General features: G+C 37.3%; 1 protein-coding gene across 6 annotated transcripts in view; it reads right to left on the bottom strand.

Annotated features, from left to right (window-relative positions):
* The window catches only part of LOC127941786 (guanine nucleotide exchange factor VAV2), a 151677-nt gene that overhangs the window by 1861 nt on the left and 130122 nt on the right, over positions 1-19694 (bottom strand). Inside the window, exons 9-28 of one of the 6 annotated variants that reach the window (XM_052537186.1) lie at positions 14054-14153; positions 11691-11786; positions 9835-9903; positions 9600-9686; positions 8229-8314; positions 7983-8115; positions 7543-7557; positions 6633-6742; positions 6452-6553; positions 5619-5707; positions 5497-5510; positions 5269-5290; positions 4846-4973; positions 4407-4478; positions 4164-4225; positions 3769-3885; positions 3604-3691; positions 2549-2672; positions 496-582; positions 24-178 (exon numbers count right to left, since the gene is read on the bottom strand). In XM_052537186.1, the coding sequence (XP_052393146.1) occupies positions 24-178; positions 496-582; positions 2549-2672; positions 3604-3691; positions 3769-3885; positions 4164-4225; positions 4407-4478; positions 4846-4973; positions 5269-5290; positions 5497-5510; positions 5619-5707; positions 6452-6553; positions 6633-6742; positions 7543-7557; positions 7983-8115; positions 8229-8314; positions 9600-9686; positions 9835-9903; positions 11691-11786; positions 14054-14153 (1756 nt within the window). The other 5 variants (XM_052537187.1, XM_052537190.1, XM_052537189.1 and 2 more) reach the window with 5 other exon arrangements.

The following is a 19694-nucleotide window of genomic DNA, read 5'->3' as shown; positions in this document are numbered from 1 at the left end:
TTTCAGATCATTTTTTTTATTACCCTGCCGTTGGCCTCTCCTTTCCACCAGCCTTGGTCTCCACCAATCTTGCTGTAGATCTTGACGACATCCCCTTCTCGCAGGGACAGCTCTCTCATGTCTCGAGCAGCAAAGTTGTATCGTGCCACAGCTGTGCTGACTACCCTGGGAGTGAATACTGTTCAAGGCCAGCAACAACCCAAGATTAGTGCATGTAAAATGATGAAGTGCACCTTTAAATGGCTAAACATCTGATTTATTGCTACTTCGTGACATTGTGAGCTTGAATGAATGCAAGCTTGTGTCTAATCATTTTGGTTATTAATGGGTTATTTTCACAAGAACTTTATGATTTTAAAGCACTAATGGAGCAACAATGATGAAAACACAACCAGGAAGACATGTTGATGGGAAGACGAAGGGCTGAAAGTGAAGAGGAATTTGGGAAGGCAGCATGGATCATGCAAGAGCATGAACAAGCAAGAGGCACAGTACCTGACCAGAAGGGAGCAGAGCTTTGAGAGGAGAAGCTGAGGCCCTGAGGACTGAGGAAGGAGAAGTTGTAGGAAGCACAGGTGGCTGCTGAGACAGTATGAGTATAGAGATAGCGCCAACAAATAAAAGAGGAAGGGCACAACAGAATTAGAGGGTGAGTTCAAGGACATGCTTTCAGAGTCAGCAAGGTGTTTGCATGTGCGTGTGAGAGAATAGGCATGTTCTGTGAAAAAGTAAGAATTCTAACACAATCCAAATTCATTTTTCCAACATAAAAAAAGTTGTCTTTAGGTGACTTACATACTACCTTTCAGAAGGTTGGAGTTAGTAAGTTTTAACACATTAACTTTACGGATTAAATGGATTGATTTTAAATTGACAGTTTTCCCCCCAGGCCATATCCCCCCTGAACAACACATAACACAACTCAAGGTGCGGTCACACTAGCCTTTGAATGTGCGAAATTATTTCGGACACCGCTGCGATTATGGGAGCAAAACTCTTGCTAAGATTACGATTCAATTTCAAATTTGAAATTACCAACAAAATCTAATAAGTTGTTATTAGATAACTTAGATTTTGTTGGTAATTTCAATTTTTAAAATTTAATCGTACCGAGTACTTTAATCGTACTTTAATCTCATTATTTTTTTTTTTCTTTTGGTAAAAAAGCTTATTTTTTCAGGATAGAACAGCAAGTTCGCATGCACAGTCCTAAGCACACATCTCCAGAATGCTGACTATTTCTATAGCAACCAGGACTTCTAATGGCACCTGCAGTGACGCAATGATTTATACTGATTACAGATTGGCTCTATAATCCAGATGGCGGTAGAGTGGCCATATCGAGCATTTTTGCACATTCAAAACTATATGAGTGAGACGTTTTGGGTATTCTATAGTCTTTGGTTTGGTCTGGAGGAGTGTTGGGATGATGGTGCTGAAGGCTGAACTGAAGTCCACAAACGGGATCCTCACATAGGTCCCAGGTTTGTCTAGATTTTGTGGGATATAATGAAGGCCCATGTTGACTGCATCATCCATGGACCTGTTTGCTCGGTAAGCAAACTGAAGGGGGTCCAGTAAGTAATTACTTCACGACCACAGATGTAAAGGCAACAGGTCTGAACCCTTTAAATCCCGCGATATCTTTGGAATGGAGATAATGGTGGAGCATTTGAAACAGGAAGTGACTTCACACAGCTCCAGTGATCTGTTGATCTTGTTGATTTGCCTCAGTGCTGGGGGATGGGGTTTTGTAGTTTGTAATGTCTTTCAGTTCTTTCCACACTGAAGAAATAATATTCCACAGTGTTTCAGCTTTTACTGTATACGTGATTAAATACATGTAGCCTTTATTAGCAAAAGAGACTTAATAAAATAAATAAATAAAGCATTTAAACTTTAAACAGTAGTGAACGTTTATCAGCCTTTGGTTACTTTCATTGTCTGGAAAAGAACACAGTGAAAATTCAGTGTCCCTTTCTGTTCAATGGAAAATCTAAGTCACACAAGTTTGAAACTACATCAGTGTGAGTGAATGAAAAAAATTGGGTGAATGGCTCCTTTAAGTAGCTCTTGTGTTGGATATGGATATCTTCAAGTCTTGCATATTCTTAGCCCCTCACAAACAGACATTGTCTTTATGCACTTGAATAAAAAATTATGAGTAAACACCGGTTAAGTTTGACTGGAAAATGAACAAAGGCACATCATTTTTAATACATCTAATGAAGCATTTGTTTATTGGAACCTATTCAGCTGGCTGAGCAAAACTTGGCCCTGGGTGCCAGAAGTCTCAGACAGGCCTCAGTCTCAGCCAGAGTGGGCGGCAACTTGAAAACCAAGCCAAAGAGGACAGACAGTTGAAATACCAGGAGGCGGGGCATACAGAATGTGAGGGTGGGACCAGCTGGCAGGGTTTGTTTGTTCAGACTTCCAGAGCGCGCCCAAAGATTGTGGAAGGCTGCTGGCCAGACTGATGGGGGCTCAATTAAAAATGTGTGCCAGAAAGAGATAGAAAGCTGCAGAAGATTATGGCAGCAATGTTTACCTGGTGAACGGGTATTGGTGCGAGAACTCGAGCGCTCCCTGGATTTGTAAGGGTATCGTAATGTTGTGTCCAACAGCTTAAAGCTCTCTTTCAGTGAATGACTCTGATAATACTCCACAAGCTCCTGTAACAAAGAAACATATCTAAATTCACTTACAGCACTGATGTTCTAGAGTTTTTCATCTTCATCAAGATACTGTGAAACTGTAACTGCATTTCCAGAAGAAATATCAGTATTAGCAAGGAAAAAAGTTATAGTTTTAGGTAGGCTTAGATTGGGCTTTGGTTGGGTGTAAGTGAAATGCAACAACAATGCTAAATTAGCATGATACAGCTATGCAGTGTATGGCAACAGACTGACAAAAATATAAATGCAAGAAAGAAGACCATTACAATTTAGTATGCAAATATTTAAATAACATTATCACTGTTTGTAGATTTTCATGTATACAGGAAATCATTACTGTTAAAAGGTTTGTTCAGTATGATTTTTAAACAATTTTTTTTGTTTATTATGTTCACCCAAGCTGCATTTAGTTAATAATAATATTTTATTAAAAATAAAAAACAGCAAATAATTTTAATTACAATTTAAAATAACTGCTTTCTATTTCAATGTATTTTATTTATGTGATTGCACATGATCTGATTTAGTGCTCAAGAAACATTTCTTATTATTATCAATGTTGAAAACTGTTGTGATGCTAAATATTTTTGTGGAAACAATACTATATTTTTATTTCCAAATTATTTGATGAATAGAAAGTTCAAAAGAACAGCATTTATTTGAAATAGAAAACTTTTCTAACAATATAAGATCAAATTAATGTGTGCTTGCAGAATAAATGTTATTTACAAAAAAATATCTTGCAGGCTTTTGAATGGTAGTGTGTATATGTATAGACAATAAGATAAAATATCTACAAAGTAAAATTTGTAAATAAATCAGTATGTTATGTGCTTCAAGTGAATTGTGTAAATTGAATTAATTGTGCAGTCTTCACCATGCAAGCATAATAAAATCCCATAATACTTTTAATTGTACACTCTCTTACCAGGAGGCTTTCAAACTTCTTTGCCTCTGTGATGTGAATCCAGTTGTCTTTCTCAATAACTTTAATATGCTTCACTTCATCATTAAACCTGTTAAAAGGCACATATCAATGGTGAATGACAAAATACTTCAAGACAGACAGACATGCCTTCCCCATAACACTCACTTGATGCTGATTGCGAATCTCTCTGCCTCTGCCGTCCTCTCTCGGATCAGATAGGTGCCGCTGCTGTGAGACTTAAGCAGGTTGTCGGCCTGCTGTCTTTCCATGTTTCCTGCAAACCTGAAGCCCACAGGGAAAACGCACCTTATTCACGAGCCCGCTCAATACCCTGTACATCATTATAGCAACTCTCACAGAGGTCGTTACCTCATTAAAAGACAATAAAGACTTAACAAGCCTCGCAATTAGCCTAAAGCTAATCAATCATCACAATTGATTCAAATTATGACACGTGTAATTCCATGCAAATTTCACTAGGTCAAAAAACAGTAGCATAGCTAATTATATAGCAAGAATGGAAAAATCTAAAGCAGTGTTCTAAAAGCAGAATGAAATACCAAGGATAAACATAGTAATCCGTCTCTCTGGAGGACTGACGGCTGGAAAATGACTGGAAGGGCTGGAAAGAAGAAAACCATCAAAAAATTATTTGAGACAACCAGGCCTGGTTTAATCTCTTATAGTGAAGAACACTGTCTAAAATTCTCGTATACATATATCTGAGAGAAAGGAAAGAAAGATTAGGAATAATTTAAGAAAATATAATTGTTAAAATTATTTGATTGTACTTGAAGCTGTACCTTAGGGTCTAGACATGGTTTGACACTGGAACTGGGGAAGAAGCCAGTCTTTTGGGTTTGGATGAGTTTGCCCTGAGACAAAAATGCAACAATTCACAGGTAATGAATTAGGGATAGCAAGCCACAAAAAAACAAGACAACAGGTTATATACTACATAAACTGCATTAGTATGACCAGAATTCAATGTTGACCTGCCAATGGTGTGTGCGAAAAAAGAAAATAAATTTACTTCTCATAAATATCTCTTACTTTTTAGGAAACTGTATTGCTGATATCTCCAATATGACTAGTGATTTGTGATTGTGATACACCAGAAATGGACTGTTGTTTATGTATTGCAATTTCAACCATTTAAAACAATGCTATCATTTCTAAAACAGGCCAACTGACCAACAGGTTTTCTGTGTATACATGGTACATTTTCATTTTATAATATACCTCCCACCATGATGTGTCTGGATCTCCCTTCAGGAGCTCAATGGTATCTCCTGTCTGAAAGCAGAGAGGCACTTTGCCCTGCGGGGCAGGGGTACCATGGTAATTTCTGATGGCCACCATCTTTGGACCTTAAGAACACATTGGGAAAAAAAGCTTATTATAACTGCACAAAGAACAAAGTGCATGGATGCTTATAATTCATATTCATAGAACACACCCACACTCTGTTTTTTGCATGCATGAATTATATGCTAGATGGCAGCAGAGAGCCGATGTATAATTTCTATAAAGCTTGTTTGCTGAATCCATTTCAGTTTAACAGCCTGAAGCCATGCACAGTATCTACATTTTTCATATTGATATAACCCCATTAGGATCACAGGAAAGAAAGACAAAAATCTAATTTTACTTATATATTTTTACCTGTCTGTGGAAGCCCCAGCTCCTGTTAAAGACAGAGGGGGATTTTTGATTTAATGCACTTCAAAGTGTAACACAGTTTTTATATAAGCAGATCAGGCATCATTTAAGACATCCCTGAAGTGTTTTTCAAAATTGAGGACAAACTTTAAGAAGTAAAAGTCAATGACAGAGGTAGAATTATTTATCTGCGAGATGGAAGTTTATTAATACAGGCCACTAAAAACTCACCGGATCATGAGGACCTGAAATAATAATGAAAGAGAGAGAGAGCATGTCAGTGGTCTGATCGATTTAATTAGGGCAGAAGTGTAAACAAAGCTTTGAGAAGCAGCTTTCTGTTAGAGACTCACTTATTTTACAGATGGTAATGACCTCCAGACACTCCTTATGGACACCAGTCCCACAGAGCGAACAGTAGTATCCCTGGTAGAAAATACCCCTAAATAAAGAATGATAGAAGGAGATTGTCAATTTAATATGATAATATTCCCCGAGGTCCTACTGAAGTTCAAATTCACCCAAACTAGATTTCGTTATGGTTTTGAATGATGCTCGCCCATGCATAGGCAGTAAGTAGTTGTCAAAGCATTGCTAAGTTACTGAGGTGTTCTGGGATACTGCTTACTGGTCCTTATCAAAAGAAAGCCCTCTACCAAATCTCCATGTTTAGACATGCAGAAAGAATCAAATTTAATTTTTTAACAGCAACAAAATAATGTAACTTTCACTAAACATTCTAGTTTAACATCTTGGTCACTGCTGATTCCAAGCTGTTTTCTGAAAAAGTCGCTTTGTGCATATGTTTACATCATTGCTATAACAGATACATTAGATATCGACAACACTGCCTGAAACAGATTTTATCACTTGATAGTACGAACAGTCAGTCCTAAAGATGCTATTTGAAATGTAGTGATGTCTATGATGTTCTGGTCCTGACTTTAATGTAAGTCTATGATTTTTTAGCTTTTTATCATTGATGTTATAATTAACAGCCATTGTGGACGCTGACCTGTGCTGCAGAGTGGAAAATTTAGGTCAGTACACTATGATTTCACACAAGTCAATACAGCCAATCAGTGAAGCAGCTCATGTAATAGAGGTCAGACCAGTATCCTAGTAACATGGGTTGAATCCCGTCTCAGTCCACTGCGTTGCCTTGTTTGTGCGCGTGAGCCCTCACCTCAGCAGCATTTTACAGGCTCTGCAGTTGGTGTTTTTTTCAAATGTGTGCATTTGGAAGTTGTGCTGGTTGGCAGTGGCTCTTTCGGGTTTGATGTTTGACCTGCATGGATTAATATTCAACACGTGATATGGCAATCAAAATACTGTGCAATTTTGATACTGATGTGGTTCTGACATACATGGCCATTTCAAACTGCTCCATCCACTTGCGCTTGGTGTCCTCTGTCTTGCAGAAAAACTGAAAGCCCTGTTTCCCCTGCAGATGGATCAGGTAGAAGCCATAGGACCACTATGGGTGGAGAGAGAGAGAGGAAGAGAATGGTTTAAAAAAAATGTGTTAGGGGTTGTTCACATAACCATATGTACTGTTTTATAATTGTTCATTGAGTCTATGTAGTTTATGCATTTTTAGCCTTTCCATCGCATCTAATGCTACAAATACTTAATTTCAAAAGGCAACATGAATTCACTTAACATTCTATTTCTACGTTGACAAGTTTTTTTATTGAAATAGAATGGGACATTTTGATTGTCCCCTTTTAAGAGTCTTTACCTACATAATGCTGCCTACATTTTACTGATTGCTAGTCAATAGTATTAGTGAGAGGATTTTCTAGAAAATTCTGTAATCATTTACTCACCCTCAGATTCTTTCTTATATTTCTTTCTTATGTTGAACACTTTGCTGATATTTTGAAGAATGCAGCCACTGACTTTTTATAGTAGGTCAAAATGCTTTGGAAGTCAGGGCTAATGGCAACTGTTTGGTTACTGACATTCTTTTGTGTTCAACAGAAGAAAGAAATTCATAGAAGTTTGGATCAACTTGAGTGTGAGAAAATGATGATCATTTTCCTTTTTGGGTGAACTCAACCTTTTACGTGCTGTATCGAGTAAAAAAATAGCTTGGAACTTTCAGATTCTACAAAAAATGCTAAAATGCCAATATGTAAACACTATGTTTATATTCTGGCAGTGTAAAACTGCTGTGGATCTCTTGAGATTAAAGAAAACGGATCACAATATCACAGAAGTGAAAGGCACAATCACAGCACCTCATTACTAAGAGAACATGAGCATTCAGCTTACCATTTTTCCACTCGACTGGCAGGCATGCAAAGATATTGAAGGTAAAGAGAAAAAAAAGGAGAGAGAGAGAAAGAGAGATATACCCTGTTACACATGCATTCTCATATACATGCAAAAATTCCTGATTGTTAGATCCATGGAGAATGCATTGGCTTCTCTGCATTTACATACACATGCTAGAGCACCGGAGAGGGCAGTGCATCATCTCTGATTGGTTGAAATTATGAGCATCATGCTTTAACACTCAAGGACAAGTGTATAATGAACGCAATCCATCTGTGCTATTCACAGAGCAAACTATCAGATCATCCTATTTGCTTTTGCAAGGTTAACAAGCAATAGATAAAGATCATTGCCTGAATCAATTTGAAAGAAGCAATAAAATCAGGAATAATTATTCTGGAACAGGCCTGATGGCTGGCGAATCAAAGGCCTCTCACCTTTTTCACGTCACGGTTATTCATAGGGTCATCAGACATCTTGTAGAAGTGAAGTTCGATGATCTCTTTTAACTCATAGTTATAACCTTTCCTCTTGCAAACAATCACAACTTTATCAAACAGGAAGATGTATCTAGGTACAGAAAACACAGAAAAAAAGATAACACAATATGTTTGTAGTAGAACAGGTCAAAGGTCATTTCTTCTCGTTTCATATGAAAACATATAAAGAAGGTACGGTCGTACCTGTCTTGTTTGGTCCGGTTAACTATAGAGCACACTTTAAGCTCTCCGTCTATCTTTGGCCTACCGTATTCCTCTAACTTCACCTGCTGTGAATGATTCAAGCACACACACACACATTTATAATGGCATAATGGCTCAAGGAATTTATACATTTCTTTGCGACATACATTCAAGCATCAATTGTTCCTGTATGCAATATGGAATATTACATGTAAGTATAAGTTACATTTGAATGCATTAATTGGAATTGCAAAAATAATAACAGAATTCTCAAATACTGCCATATGGATAGTTATAGGGAGATAATTTTATTTTACATCTAAAGAAAGATTTAGCATGCAAAACCACTGATGTTTGGTTTAAAAGTTTTTTTTTTTTTTCACGAGCACGTCAAAGATTTTTTTTTTTTGAATATTTTTGTCTTGCACAACATTTTGTTTGCAGGTAATTTTTGTGTAAGAAAAAATATCAAAAGAGTTCTTTATTGCAAAATACCTCATTATTATGTAGCTCCATACTGTTGCTGTATTTTTTTTCTTTTTACATAAATAGGTTTATGTATCAACTGTGGCTACAAAATGGGGGAAAACAACATACTGTAGAAGAAGTATGTTTGAAGAAGAAGACTTCATGCAATTATCTTAGATGTTACTGGCAAATAAATGCTACATACATACAACTCTACATACAGGCAGCTAGCAAAGACCACAGTGAATGTATTTTGTCTGTAAGTGGCATGCCTCATTGGCTCTTTGATGTTTAGCCACGGGCGTCATCTACATCACAGGGTTCACATAAATAAACCAGAGCAGATCCACTAACTCCTACATTAGCTACTGGGAGAGGATACACTGATTTCATTCCCTTCAAACACAGTCCTAAACACATCCTGCCTGTGCCCATGGCCTGGAGGCTTTCAGGATTTATTTTACTGAACAGAAGTGACAGACAGGGGCAGGTAGAGGCTTGTAAACAACTAAATGTTTGGGGATAAAGAGGAATTTGCCAGCAAGCTGAAAAGTGCACAGGCTCAGACATCATAAGTCTTTCACTTGACACAGTAGAGGGGCAAAACCATATTTTTGCAATCCTCATAGAAGCTTTTCGTGAAGCCACTATGAATTATTGTTGAGTCCATACCAAAAAGCTGAAATACAGATACCAGCTATGATGTTCTCAGCATCGATAATTACATAGGTACCTCAACAGAAACAGGTAGGCCAGGGAATATGAATGATATATTTTCATGTACAGGCAAACATCTTTCATTCAAACGCACATACAAATAATTATTAGTGACCTTTAAGGTACATCCTCTTTCTGCATTTTTTTTCAGATTATGCTAGAGAATCGCACTTTATGAACACTTACTAGATTTTCTATTGAGCTCTGAAATTCACTTATTTTCTTCAGGGTTTCGTTGTCTCTTTTCACCTCGTTGATGTACATTGCCAGGTCCTTCAAAGACAAATAGACAGAAAAAAATCCAAGCCACTGATTACACATTAAACATTCTGCTAGGCTTAATTATATTACAACCCACCGTTGAAATCAAACTCTGTATTGGGATAATATGTGTATATGACGGTCATATAAGAGTTCAAACCTGCATGGCTTCTAGTGCCTCTTTAAGCTGCTGTCTCTCCGGGCGTTCAATAGAGTGACCTACCAACTCCTGTGGACAGACAACATAATGATAACTTCATAACAAATTCTTAGCCTGATACAAGACCCTGATATGGTGATACTTCACTCTAAAATACATTATTTTAATGTTGTGTATATATGTATATACACACACATATAGAGAAAAAAAATTATACCACACTTCTGTTAAATGCTTGATTGAATGCTTGTAATAGTATTGTTGAAATAATGTGTCATATTGTTGAATGCTATTAAAGCCCTTCTACTGTATCACTTCTCCCAAATTTGAAATGGACAGTGGATAATATGATTTAAGCATGACTGATTTAAACAGTGACACTTTATCCACCTCCCAGTGCTCACTTCCCTCTCTGCTGTATCCTGGCTGTCGGTCAATCGTCACACTCTTTCTTTCCATATCCATTATTAATGTGTGTTGTGAATTAATGATGGTTTGTATCATGCAGGGCATCCTGTTTTATACATGATCTCTATTAGCAGTGGCTGAGCAGAGTGGAGAGCCACATGGGTCTTGTTGGATGAGGTAAAATGATCTGAATGTTTAATAGGATTTGGGGGTACTGATAGGACAAGGTACTGTTGTTCTGCTGTTTTCAAACTTTAAACCGAAAACAAAATAAATGGAAGATGAACAGGTACAGTACTAGGCTTGCCGCGATCGATGGTGTTGACGGTGTTACCGGTTTTAAGACGCAACACCGGTTACATCACTTACCCACCGTGACACCGTCCCTACCGTCGTTTTGATATCTTTAAAGTATTCGTTTTTTCTTAAATATTTATTTGAATTAAGTAAAAATAATAATAATAAATAATTTATTTTAAAATAGAGCATGCACTATAATTAAGAACTGAATTCAGCTACATTGCTTCGTGCCAAGAGACACATCACAGATCAGCATAAAACCGCATCATCTCTTCTCCCTGTGCTGTGTCTCATTAAAGAAGACACATTGGCCCCATCAGATGAGGATAGACAACTGACAGCCAACCTGAAAGCCGGAATCATATCTATTTAGACGAGAAATATGAAACTCTGCCAGAAGCAAGCAGGCAACAACATTCCTGAACCTGCGCTAACGTGATGACCACCATGTTGAAGAGACCACGAAGATAACAGAGGAAGAAACAGTCATCCTCGGTAGGAAAGCGCCGTCAACGCACACCGTGAGAGAAGAGAGAGAACAAAATGAGGAGGAAGCCGACGTCGAGCCGCAGCCCCCAAAAAAGAAAGCACTGTAAATAAATGCCAAATTAAAGTGTTTTTATTTTTTTAGAGTGCTGACTTGTCATTTATGTAGGCTAAGGTCATTTTGGAAGTTCTTCTTTTACATTCGTTTCTTATTTATATGGTTTTATCTTATTTAAAGTTTGTGTAATTTATTAAGGCCTATCTTATATTCTTATTCATTTTAAAACCGTTCTAATGTGGCTAGGCAAATAAACGTTCATGGTTCTTATTTGTTTGGGTCCACAGTTTGCAGATTTTCAGGTTTTGCGGTCTATGCATGGCGGTATTTTGTATTCGTTATATTAATAACAGGTCTGTATTTAATATCATAATTTATATATTTTTTTCATTCAAGCAATTGACGCGGAATTGCCAATTGCCGCAGAATCAAAAGTGAAAGTATAAAGTGCACTCATTTATAAGCTATTTAAAAGCAAGGATGCATGGAAAAAAGCCCCCCCCCCCCCCCATGGTGATACTGTTATTACCGGTGTTGTCACAGTTTAATTTTTCTTATAACACTCTTAATGACAGCCCACAGTAGTGTTGATGGTGACTCTCACCTTAAGCAGAAGGTGGTATTTGAGGACCCTCTGCATAGGGACCACCAGGAGATCCTGCAGTTTGAACTTCCCCTCCTGGACTTTCATGGTACACTCCTGTGGAGAAAGATTATGGCAACAGGTCAGCAGTTTTTAAAAGGAAAATCTCAGAACAAATAATGCCCACAATAAAGAAAAGTGGTATTTTAAACTGACATAATTACTGAAGATGACAAGACTTTCTGGAATGTGGCATATTTTGCAACAAAATTTTAAAGACAATTATCTGAGATGGAAACAGGCTTCAATAGTTCCTAATCACACACACAATAAGACCTGAAACATTTATTAAGTAAACCGTAATATTTCCATTAAATTTTTTTTATTTCATTTTGTCTACCGTGTATGAATTGCATATTGTATACAAACAGACATGATTGTTTCCTCTGCACGATTTGTCGTCTTCACTTTTCTAACACTTTTCACTGTTAATCCCTTCCTTTTTTTAATCTTCCTGTTCTCAAATGGCCAGTAAGCAAGGAGGACGGACTGCTCAAATGTCACGCTTGACATTCAGAATAGACTGAGGAAGGGGCTCATCATCTCTATGACTATCAGTGACTCCATGTCCCTCCTTATGAAGCATCTCTGACTAATCCACTACAAGAGCCACTTGTCTCTATCCAAGAGGTCTCATAACCATGCATTGAATGGACTGTACCTGATTACAGAGCCCTTCTTATGTGTGTCAACAAGCATGTCCAGAAGTGCGGTTGCTGTGATTTCATCTCTAATCCTGTGTGGAAATAATGGCTTCTCTTGCCAGTCTTTATTTTTGGAGTCATTAAGTAAACCACACTGCCTCAGACTGTCAGGCACAAAAACAGCCCTGTAGTCTTTGCATCCTGAGCAGCATTAAGAGAGAGCAAAATTAGCTCATGTCCCAAAACTGTCAACAGCAGTCTGCTCAGAGGGAATACTGTGCTGGAGCTGACCACTGGAGAAGTGTCTGGGAGAAAGAACTGTTTAAAATAGTCTTTTTAAGGCAGTGTTCCTGCTTCAGCACTGGCTGATGAGAAGTACAGTTTAAGTGAGTGAGGCCTGCATGTTGATTTTGAGCATTATTCATTCACTTAAAAAGACATTTCAATGTAATTCAAAAATGTCATTTTGTCATCATTTATTCACCCACGTTTCAAATGCACATGCACAAAAGATTAAAAAAAAAATAATGTCCTGGTTGCTGTTTTTCATGCAATAAAAATGAATGGGTACCGGAGCTTTCAAACTTTAAAAAAGGAAAACAAAGGATCATAAAAGTTGTGCATTTGACTCATCAACTATAAAGTTAATCCAATCCAGTCTTCTCCAAGCCACACGACTGGAACAGATTGAAATAATGAGAGAGATAAAAATGTCAGTTAAATGAACAAATTGTTCTGTGAGTCAGATTATTTCATGAAACTGGTCTAGGTCAAAAAACATTCCTGTATGAGTTTTCTTTTTTCTTCTTCTTCTTTTTTTTTTCACAAATCAGACTGTATCTGATTCAGTTCACATTGACCAGTGATCAAGTCCTAGCAGTTAAAAGCAAACTGGAGACAATTTTTAGTGAATGACAACTCACATATTGGTCTGCTCCTCATAAAATTAATTGTAATTGTACTTATAGATGTATATTTTTATTTGATAGAAAGAAAGTTCAAAAGAACACCATTTACTTAAAATAGAAATCTTTTGTAACAACATATGTGTCTTTCTTGTAATTTTTTATAATATGAATGGATCATTGCTTACTCTAAAATTTTGAATGGTTGTCTATCACAGTTTCCACCAAAATGTTAACCATCACAATGGTTTTCAACAGTGACAATAGTAAATGTTGATTTTAACACCAAATCAGCATATTAGAATGATTTCTCAAGGATTATTTAACACTGAAAATCAGAGTAATGGCTGCTGAAAATCTGCAATAACAGAAATAGAATTGACAGAAATTACATCATAAATATTTTATAATAGAAAACAGCTGCTTTAAATTGCAATAATATCTCACAATATTGCTGGTTTTACTGTTTTGTTTGAAATAAATTCAGCCTTGGTGAGCATAAGAGACTTCTTTCAACAAAATAAAAAGATCTTAATTATTCCAAACTGTTGACCACTAGTATATATGTATTTAAAGTATGTATATGTGCGTGTGTCTGTATATGTATGTATGTATGTATGTATATATATATATATATATATATATATATATATATATATATATATATATATATATATATATATATATATATATATATATATATATATATATATATGTACACAAAACCACACCACAGACACTTTAAAAATGTACAAGATTAGACTGTATAGCATACCTCCACTTTACATTTGACATCTTCCCGTGTGGCAATCAGCTCATCCAGTGTCTTCTGTGCGTTCTCCATATGGCTGCAATACTGGCCGTAGATCAGCAGTCTTCAAAAGAAAGATCAAAAGATCGAAATCATGACCTTGCAATCACATTCAATCCTCAGTCTCAACATATAAAAGGAATAGTTTCATTATATGGAAAACAACAGACTGTCATTGGTGTCATTTGGTTTTGATCAGTAAATAATGACAGGATTTTAATTTTAACCTGAATCTTTGAAACCATTAATAATAATATTTTTAAACACATAATAATCTGAGCTACAAGTCATGAACAAATAGTGTTATATAATTTCAAAATAGAGCTACATCTGTTGTGCTCTTTTATCTAATTAATCTGAGTGAAGCATGTTGTGGATTCTGGATTGGGTACAAATTAATTTAGGCCTCTGAAGACATCAAGACACATTTATTAAATTTCACAATGGACTCCTGATAGTGATCAGCACATTCTGGAAGCAGCTCAAAGTCATCTCGTCTAGATGATGGCCCCACGTGAGGCACAGATTTCTGCCTCTGATTTAAGTAGGACACTGGCAGAGTTGGCAAGCTCAAACCCTTGGATACGCTCGGCTTGCCTGCCTCTTAACTATGGACAATTTCAATTTACAATATATAATCATTGCTTAGTTATCCTTGATCATGAAAGAATGACGAATGAAATAGAAATCCCATAGAATACCAAATAAGAAAGATCAAATCTGGAAAGAAAAGTGGTCTGATCAAAGCAGGAAACATTTTATCTATATCCAATCTGGATTATCCTTTAAAGAAAAATACATCTGGGTAAGGTCGAATGAATCAAAAGATGAGGATCAACTCAAATCCAGCTCATTAAGTATGGTCTGTGAAGTGTTAGTCTTCTTGATGGCCTCTATAATTCAGTCTCACCTCTTTATGTTGACACGCGAGCACCCGTTAAAATCTTTTACTATATGAGAACGAAACTAAAACTGTAGTCTTGGGCTGAAAAGTGTGCTCCCCTGCTGCTCTGCTCAATGTCTTGGACTAAGCAGGCCTGATTAAAGGCTAATCTGGAACAAGAGAGACGACTTGGCTCCTCATGGAAATGGACTGATGGAGATTAATGGCAGCCCCACTCAATTATGAGCCAAAATGCATATTTAACTGCATATTGAAAATGCGGGAGCAGGTGTCAGGAATTAGCTGTAATAACAGATGTCACAGGCATAATTGAACATGAAGGTCTTCTTTACAAGGCAATTTCCAGATTAAATGTTTCAGGTGCCTTGTAAAAAGGACTGCGAGGGAGAGACGGTGCTTTATGTAGGACACTTCAAACAATGCAAGAATAATGGAACAAAAATCTTCACGTTAAGTGAAGAACAGTCTTTCTCTTTAAAAGGTATAAAATGCTTCAAACGTTTACATTTCAAATTACATTGATGAAAAATGACATATTGTTCTTAGGGGTTTGACGGTTAGTATATAACCTTGAGACCGGCGGTTATAGTTGAACACCGTCATTAGAACTCTATAACCGCCAAAACCGTGTCATTAAAATATTTTTTACAAACATTTTTTATCAAAAATTATTTTCATTTTTTAGATAGGATCATAAGATGTGCAATATATCGGGATACATGGTTTTTACCACTTAATGAAGTTTTGTAAATCGTCAGACATGATATTTACCACTTAACATTAAATTTTGCTTTGTAGAAAACCTTTCTTAAAAACGAATTTCGTTTTGTACAAATTTTTATCTTAATTTTAATAAATGTTTCATCAACCAATTGCATGTATTTTAATAAATAAAAGGCAACTATAGCAGACAATGATAACCGTGACATGGAAGCGCCAGCGCGCCGCGTTCACTTGCACTGCACTGTGAACTAGAGCGCATCTCATCGTAAATGAAACTCAGCGTAGGCCTATGCCTCATACATTAGCATTAAATATCTTTGCTGCATCCTTTCTAGAACAGACAATGGCTTTTTTTTGCGGCTCGCATCGGCAAAGCATTGCATCGTCCATAGACCGCAAAACAATCAGCGGATGGCGGGCGGGTGCGGCTTTGAAATTTGCTCATAAAACGTTGGCGCCGATGATGAGTTTTGTGACAGATCTCCTTAATAAACGGAGGTTTGAAATCTCTGCCCCTTTACCGATCAGAGCGCGCGCTGACACGGAGTTAACCTGCTATCTCCAAGAACAACCAATTGACTCTACGGCAGATCCACTAGCATGGTGGCGAGACAATGAAACACGCTATCCGCTCCCCCAACACCCCCCGACGGTTATGTTATGAACCGTCACATTTGACTCACGTCATAACCATCATCACCAATTCTGAAACCGGCACACCCCTAATTGTTCTATTTGTTTAACTTTTTTGAAAAAAAAAATCTTGAACAAAGTATCGTGGCTCAACATTCAGCTTTGCTATCAAATAAAATAAAAAAACATTTCACAACATCACTGTTTTTACTAGGGATGTAACAAAATCCCGAAAATTTTGGGATGATCAAAAAAGTTTTTCCAGGTATTTCTAACAGCAGTATTCAGAAACTGAATAATCAAATGTAAAATAACAATAAATACAGATTGATCTTTGCTAAACCTACAACAGTTATTCAGTCAAGAGCAGTGAATGATCTCTGCCATTTGTTAATTAACAAGAATGACACAGAGAGCAGCAGGTTATTAGGCTGCTGTCACTTTAAGGCCTAATGCACTGATTCAATATAGTGATACACTTCGGATTCTAAAGATAATAGCTTACAAATCCAGTGAGCAGATTTGTTAAGGAAGGCTGCAAATGCCCTTTCATTCAGGGTTGTACTCAGGACTTACATTAGTGTGCAGTGGAGATCACTCTTTAACGACCCATTAATCATGTGCAATTAAATGCAATTGGACAGAAGTGAAACTTGTTAACAAGAAGCAATGCACATGGGCACTACAGTCTCAAGCAATGTGCTCTTTGTGAAGCCAATTCTGTCGACTGATCCAGCCTGCAGTGCTAAACACTTGGTCTCCCCAAAGGCATCAGTGTTGTAAGAGAAAGGTGTTGAAATGAAAAGAAATGCTGCAATTTGTGTTGGCACTGTCTCGTTGGCTTTATGAAGCCAATTAACCTTGAACATGCAGCATCCTGACAACTGCAATGGCAAAACAGTCAAGGCTATTCAGGCTCTTCTCTAGAAGTTCATCCTGGTTTCCACCTCTTTTGGCACTTCAGACTATGAGGGTGGGATGTGATTGAGAAGGTAAGATATGGAGAGAGAAAAAAAGCCCTGGGTTGCTTGTGTGTGAATATTCCCCAGGGTGAAAGCCTTTGCCATGGCCGTGTAAACACATGTTCTTTGAATTCAACTCTCTTCCGGTGCTACCACAAGCTGCACCAACTTTCTCATTATGGCAAAGCAGTCATGCATGCTATTTCACAGAAAATACAATTTGGTATAGACGCTCTGCTTCCAGATTATATCTGTCCACTGGAAAAGACCCAGGCCAGCGAGGAAAACGCAAAGCAAAGTGGAAGTGACAGGCAAGTGAGAGAAGTAATAGTCTCAGTCATGAGGCATTGAAGACCCCTCACCTTCACTCTAACACAGCCCACACAGAGTGAACAGTGGCTCAATCTCAACGCAAACCAACTAATAATGTTCCTCAGCACCTCTGAGTTCATTCCAGCACTATCACATAAATTAGTTTGGAAATAACCCTAAAACAAATCCCATTTTAGACTTTACCGACCTCTATAACAGTTTAAAAACTGATTTGCTTTGCACTCTCGAGGTGGCTTCTTAGATATTTTCTGAAATGATGATGTAATAACCCCACGTGTCGACCCTAGTCAGACACTGCTACGTCATGTAGGAGCAACAACAACAATGGTTTGTATACAGCGCGTAAGGTTTATGCGCATGCTCCAAGACTACTTCTTCATTTTTTGTGTATCTCATACTGATCTGGCATGTATACTACATCGTTTTCGGTTGGTTTCACTGGTTTTGTGTGGACAGAGCTATTTCTTGACATGACGCTGTGTGGAAGTAGCCTTAGAAAGCAGCTTGCCGATTTTGTTTAAAACATGATGGTATTTTCGCTCTTCAATATGCCCTTCACAGTGTAAACAGCTTCTGAAAGGCTTTTTAATTATTTCATTCTATGGAAACCAACACTGCAAAAGGTTGAAGGGACTTACAAGTGGAGATAACAAAATTAATTAAGCAGCTGGGCTTTTGGAGCAATAGACAGAGGTGTGGAAAACAGCAACCGTACAACAGCCAAATCCCCTGGCCATTTCTCTCTTTGTTGAGAGGAAAGGGAGAGGGACTGTTCATCCCATGAAAAATAGAAACATGCCAATCAGATGAAAAATTGCAAAGGCGAATGACACAGTCCTGCTTTAATGAAATGAATAATTTGCCAAAAATACTCGTTGTTATTTAATGGGTAATGCCACCAAATGTAAATATATCTTGTCAGATTTTATTCTGAGGAATTTTTTTATAAAAGCCGCCTTCTTTCTCATGCGCAAATATTTTCTTAATTTTTCTTATTAGAAAGAGAAAAACAACAACAATTTAGCCGTTCAACTGCCATTTCATGCAAAGTGTCAACCATATGTTGAGACTGTCTGAAAATTAACTGAGAGGAATTGAGCATGAGATAAGACTATTGATGGTGGTGCGCAATACAGACAAGCAAACAGGTGAAGAAAATAAGAAGTAAAATCAAGAAGACAGCAAGAATGTCCAGTGTTAAGGCATAATGAAATGGCCATGCATGTCAGAACAGGGCCACACTACTGCAATGTCATGTCATAGTGCAAGCACCCACGGAATACTGGCTCAATGAGATGACAGGCTCAGAATTACATAAACAAAAGAATGTGGGCGAGAGAGGCGGTGCTGTCACACCGACTCTGTGTGATGTTGCCCGCTGGGCTCAGGAAAGAGCCTTGTAATGGGCCAATTACCTATGCAAACTGACAAATGGAAACAATAGGGCTGTCTCCTCAATCTCTATTTTTTTCCATGCTTTATTTTTGGAAGCGATCGATCCCTGTCACCAACTCAAACAACTGTAAATAAGCACATATAAATTCTGACTGGGTGTGCTTCAGTTAATGGGGCTTAAAAAAAACATTTGGATCTTACAGAACATTTTGAATTTTGCCAGAGTGTGCTGTCATTACCGAAAACAAACCTCTGATTATCATTGCCTACACCACAGTAATGTAGAGATCTGCCTTTCCCTGTGAAAATGCAAATGCCCTCCGCAGCTGCTGTATTAAATTAATCTAATGCAAAACAAAGTCTCAGTTCCTCTCGCAAGAGTCTATATAGTAATTCTCACTGGGAGAAGTTATTTACCCACCCGAGAGATAAGATATCTATGGAAGTGCTCAAGCGGAGGTTAAATTAGATGTCTACAGCAGAGAGGAAATTAAAAGAGAAACAAAGTCTTTAATGTGCATTAGAACAAGTGGCTGCTATAAAGGGCATTCTGAGTACTTTAAAGTCAACATGAAATAAACAGAGTATCTTGAATATTAAGGCAATACAAGTTAATAATATAAAGCAAATAATTATAAATTTGATTATGAACAAA

This window comes from Carassius gibelio, chromosome A21, assembly GCF_023724105.1.
Source record: "Carassius gibelio isolate Cgi1373 ecotype wild population from Czech Republic chromosome A21, carGib1.2-hapl.c, whole genome shotgun sequence".
In the NCBI taxonomy this organism is placed as follows: Eukaryota; Metazoa; Chordata; class Actinopteri; order Cypriniformes; family Cyprinidae; genus Carassius; species Carassius gibelio.
The sequence above is the reverse complement of the archived record's forward strand: the minus strand, read 5'-3'. Positions and strand labels throughout refer to the sequence as shown.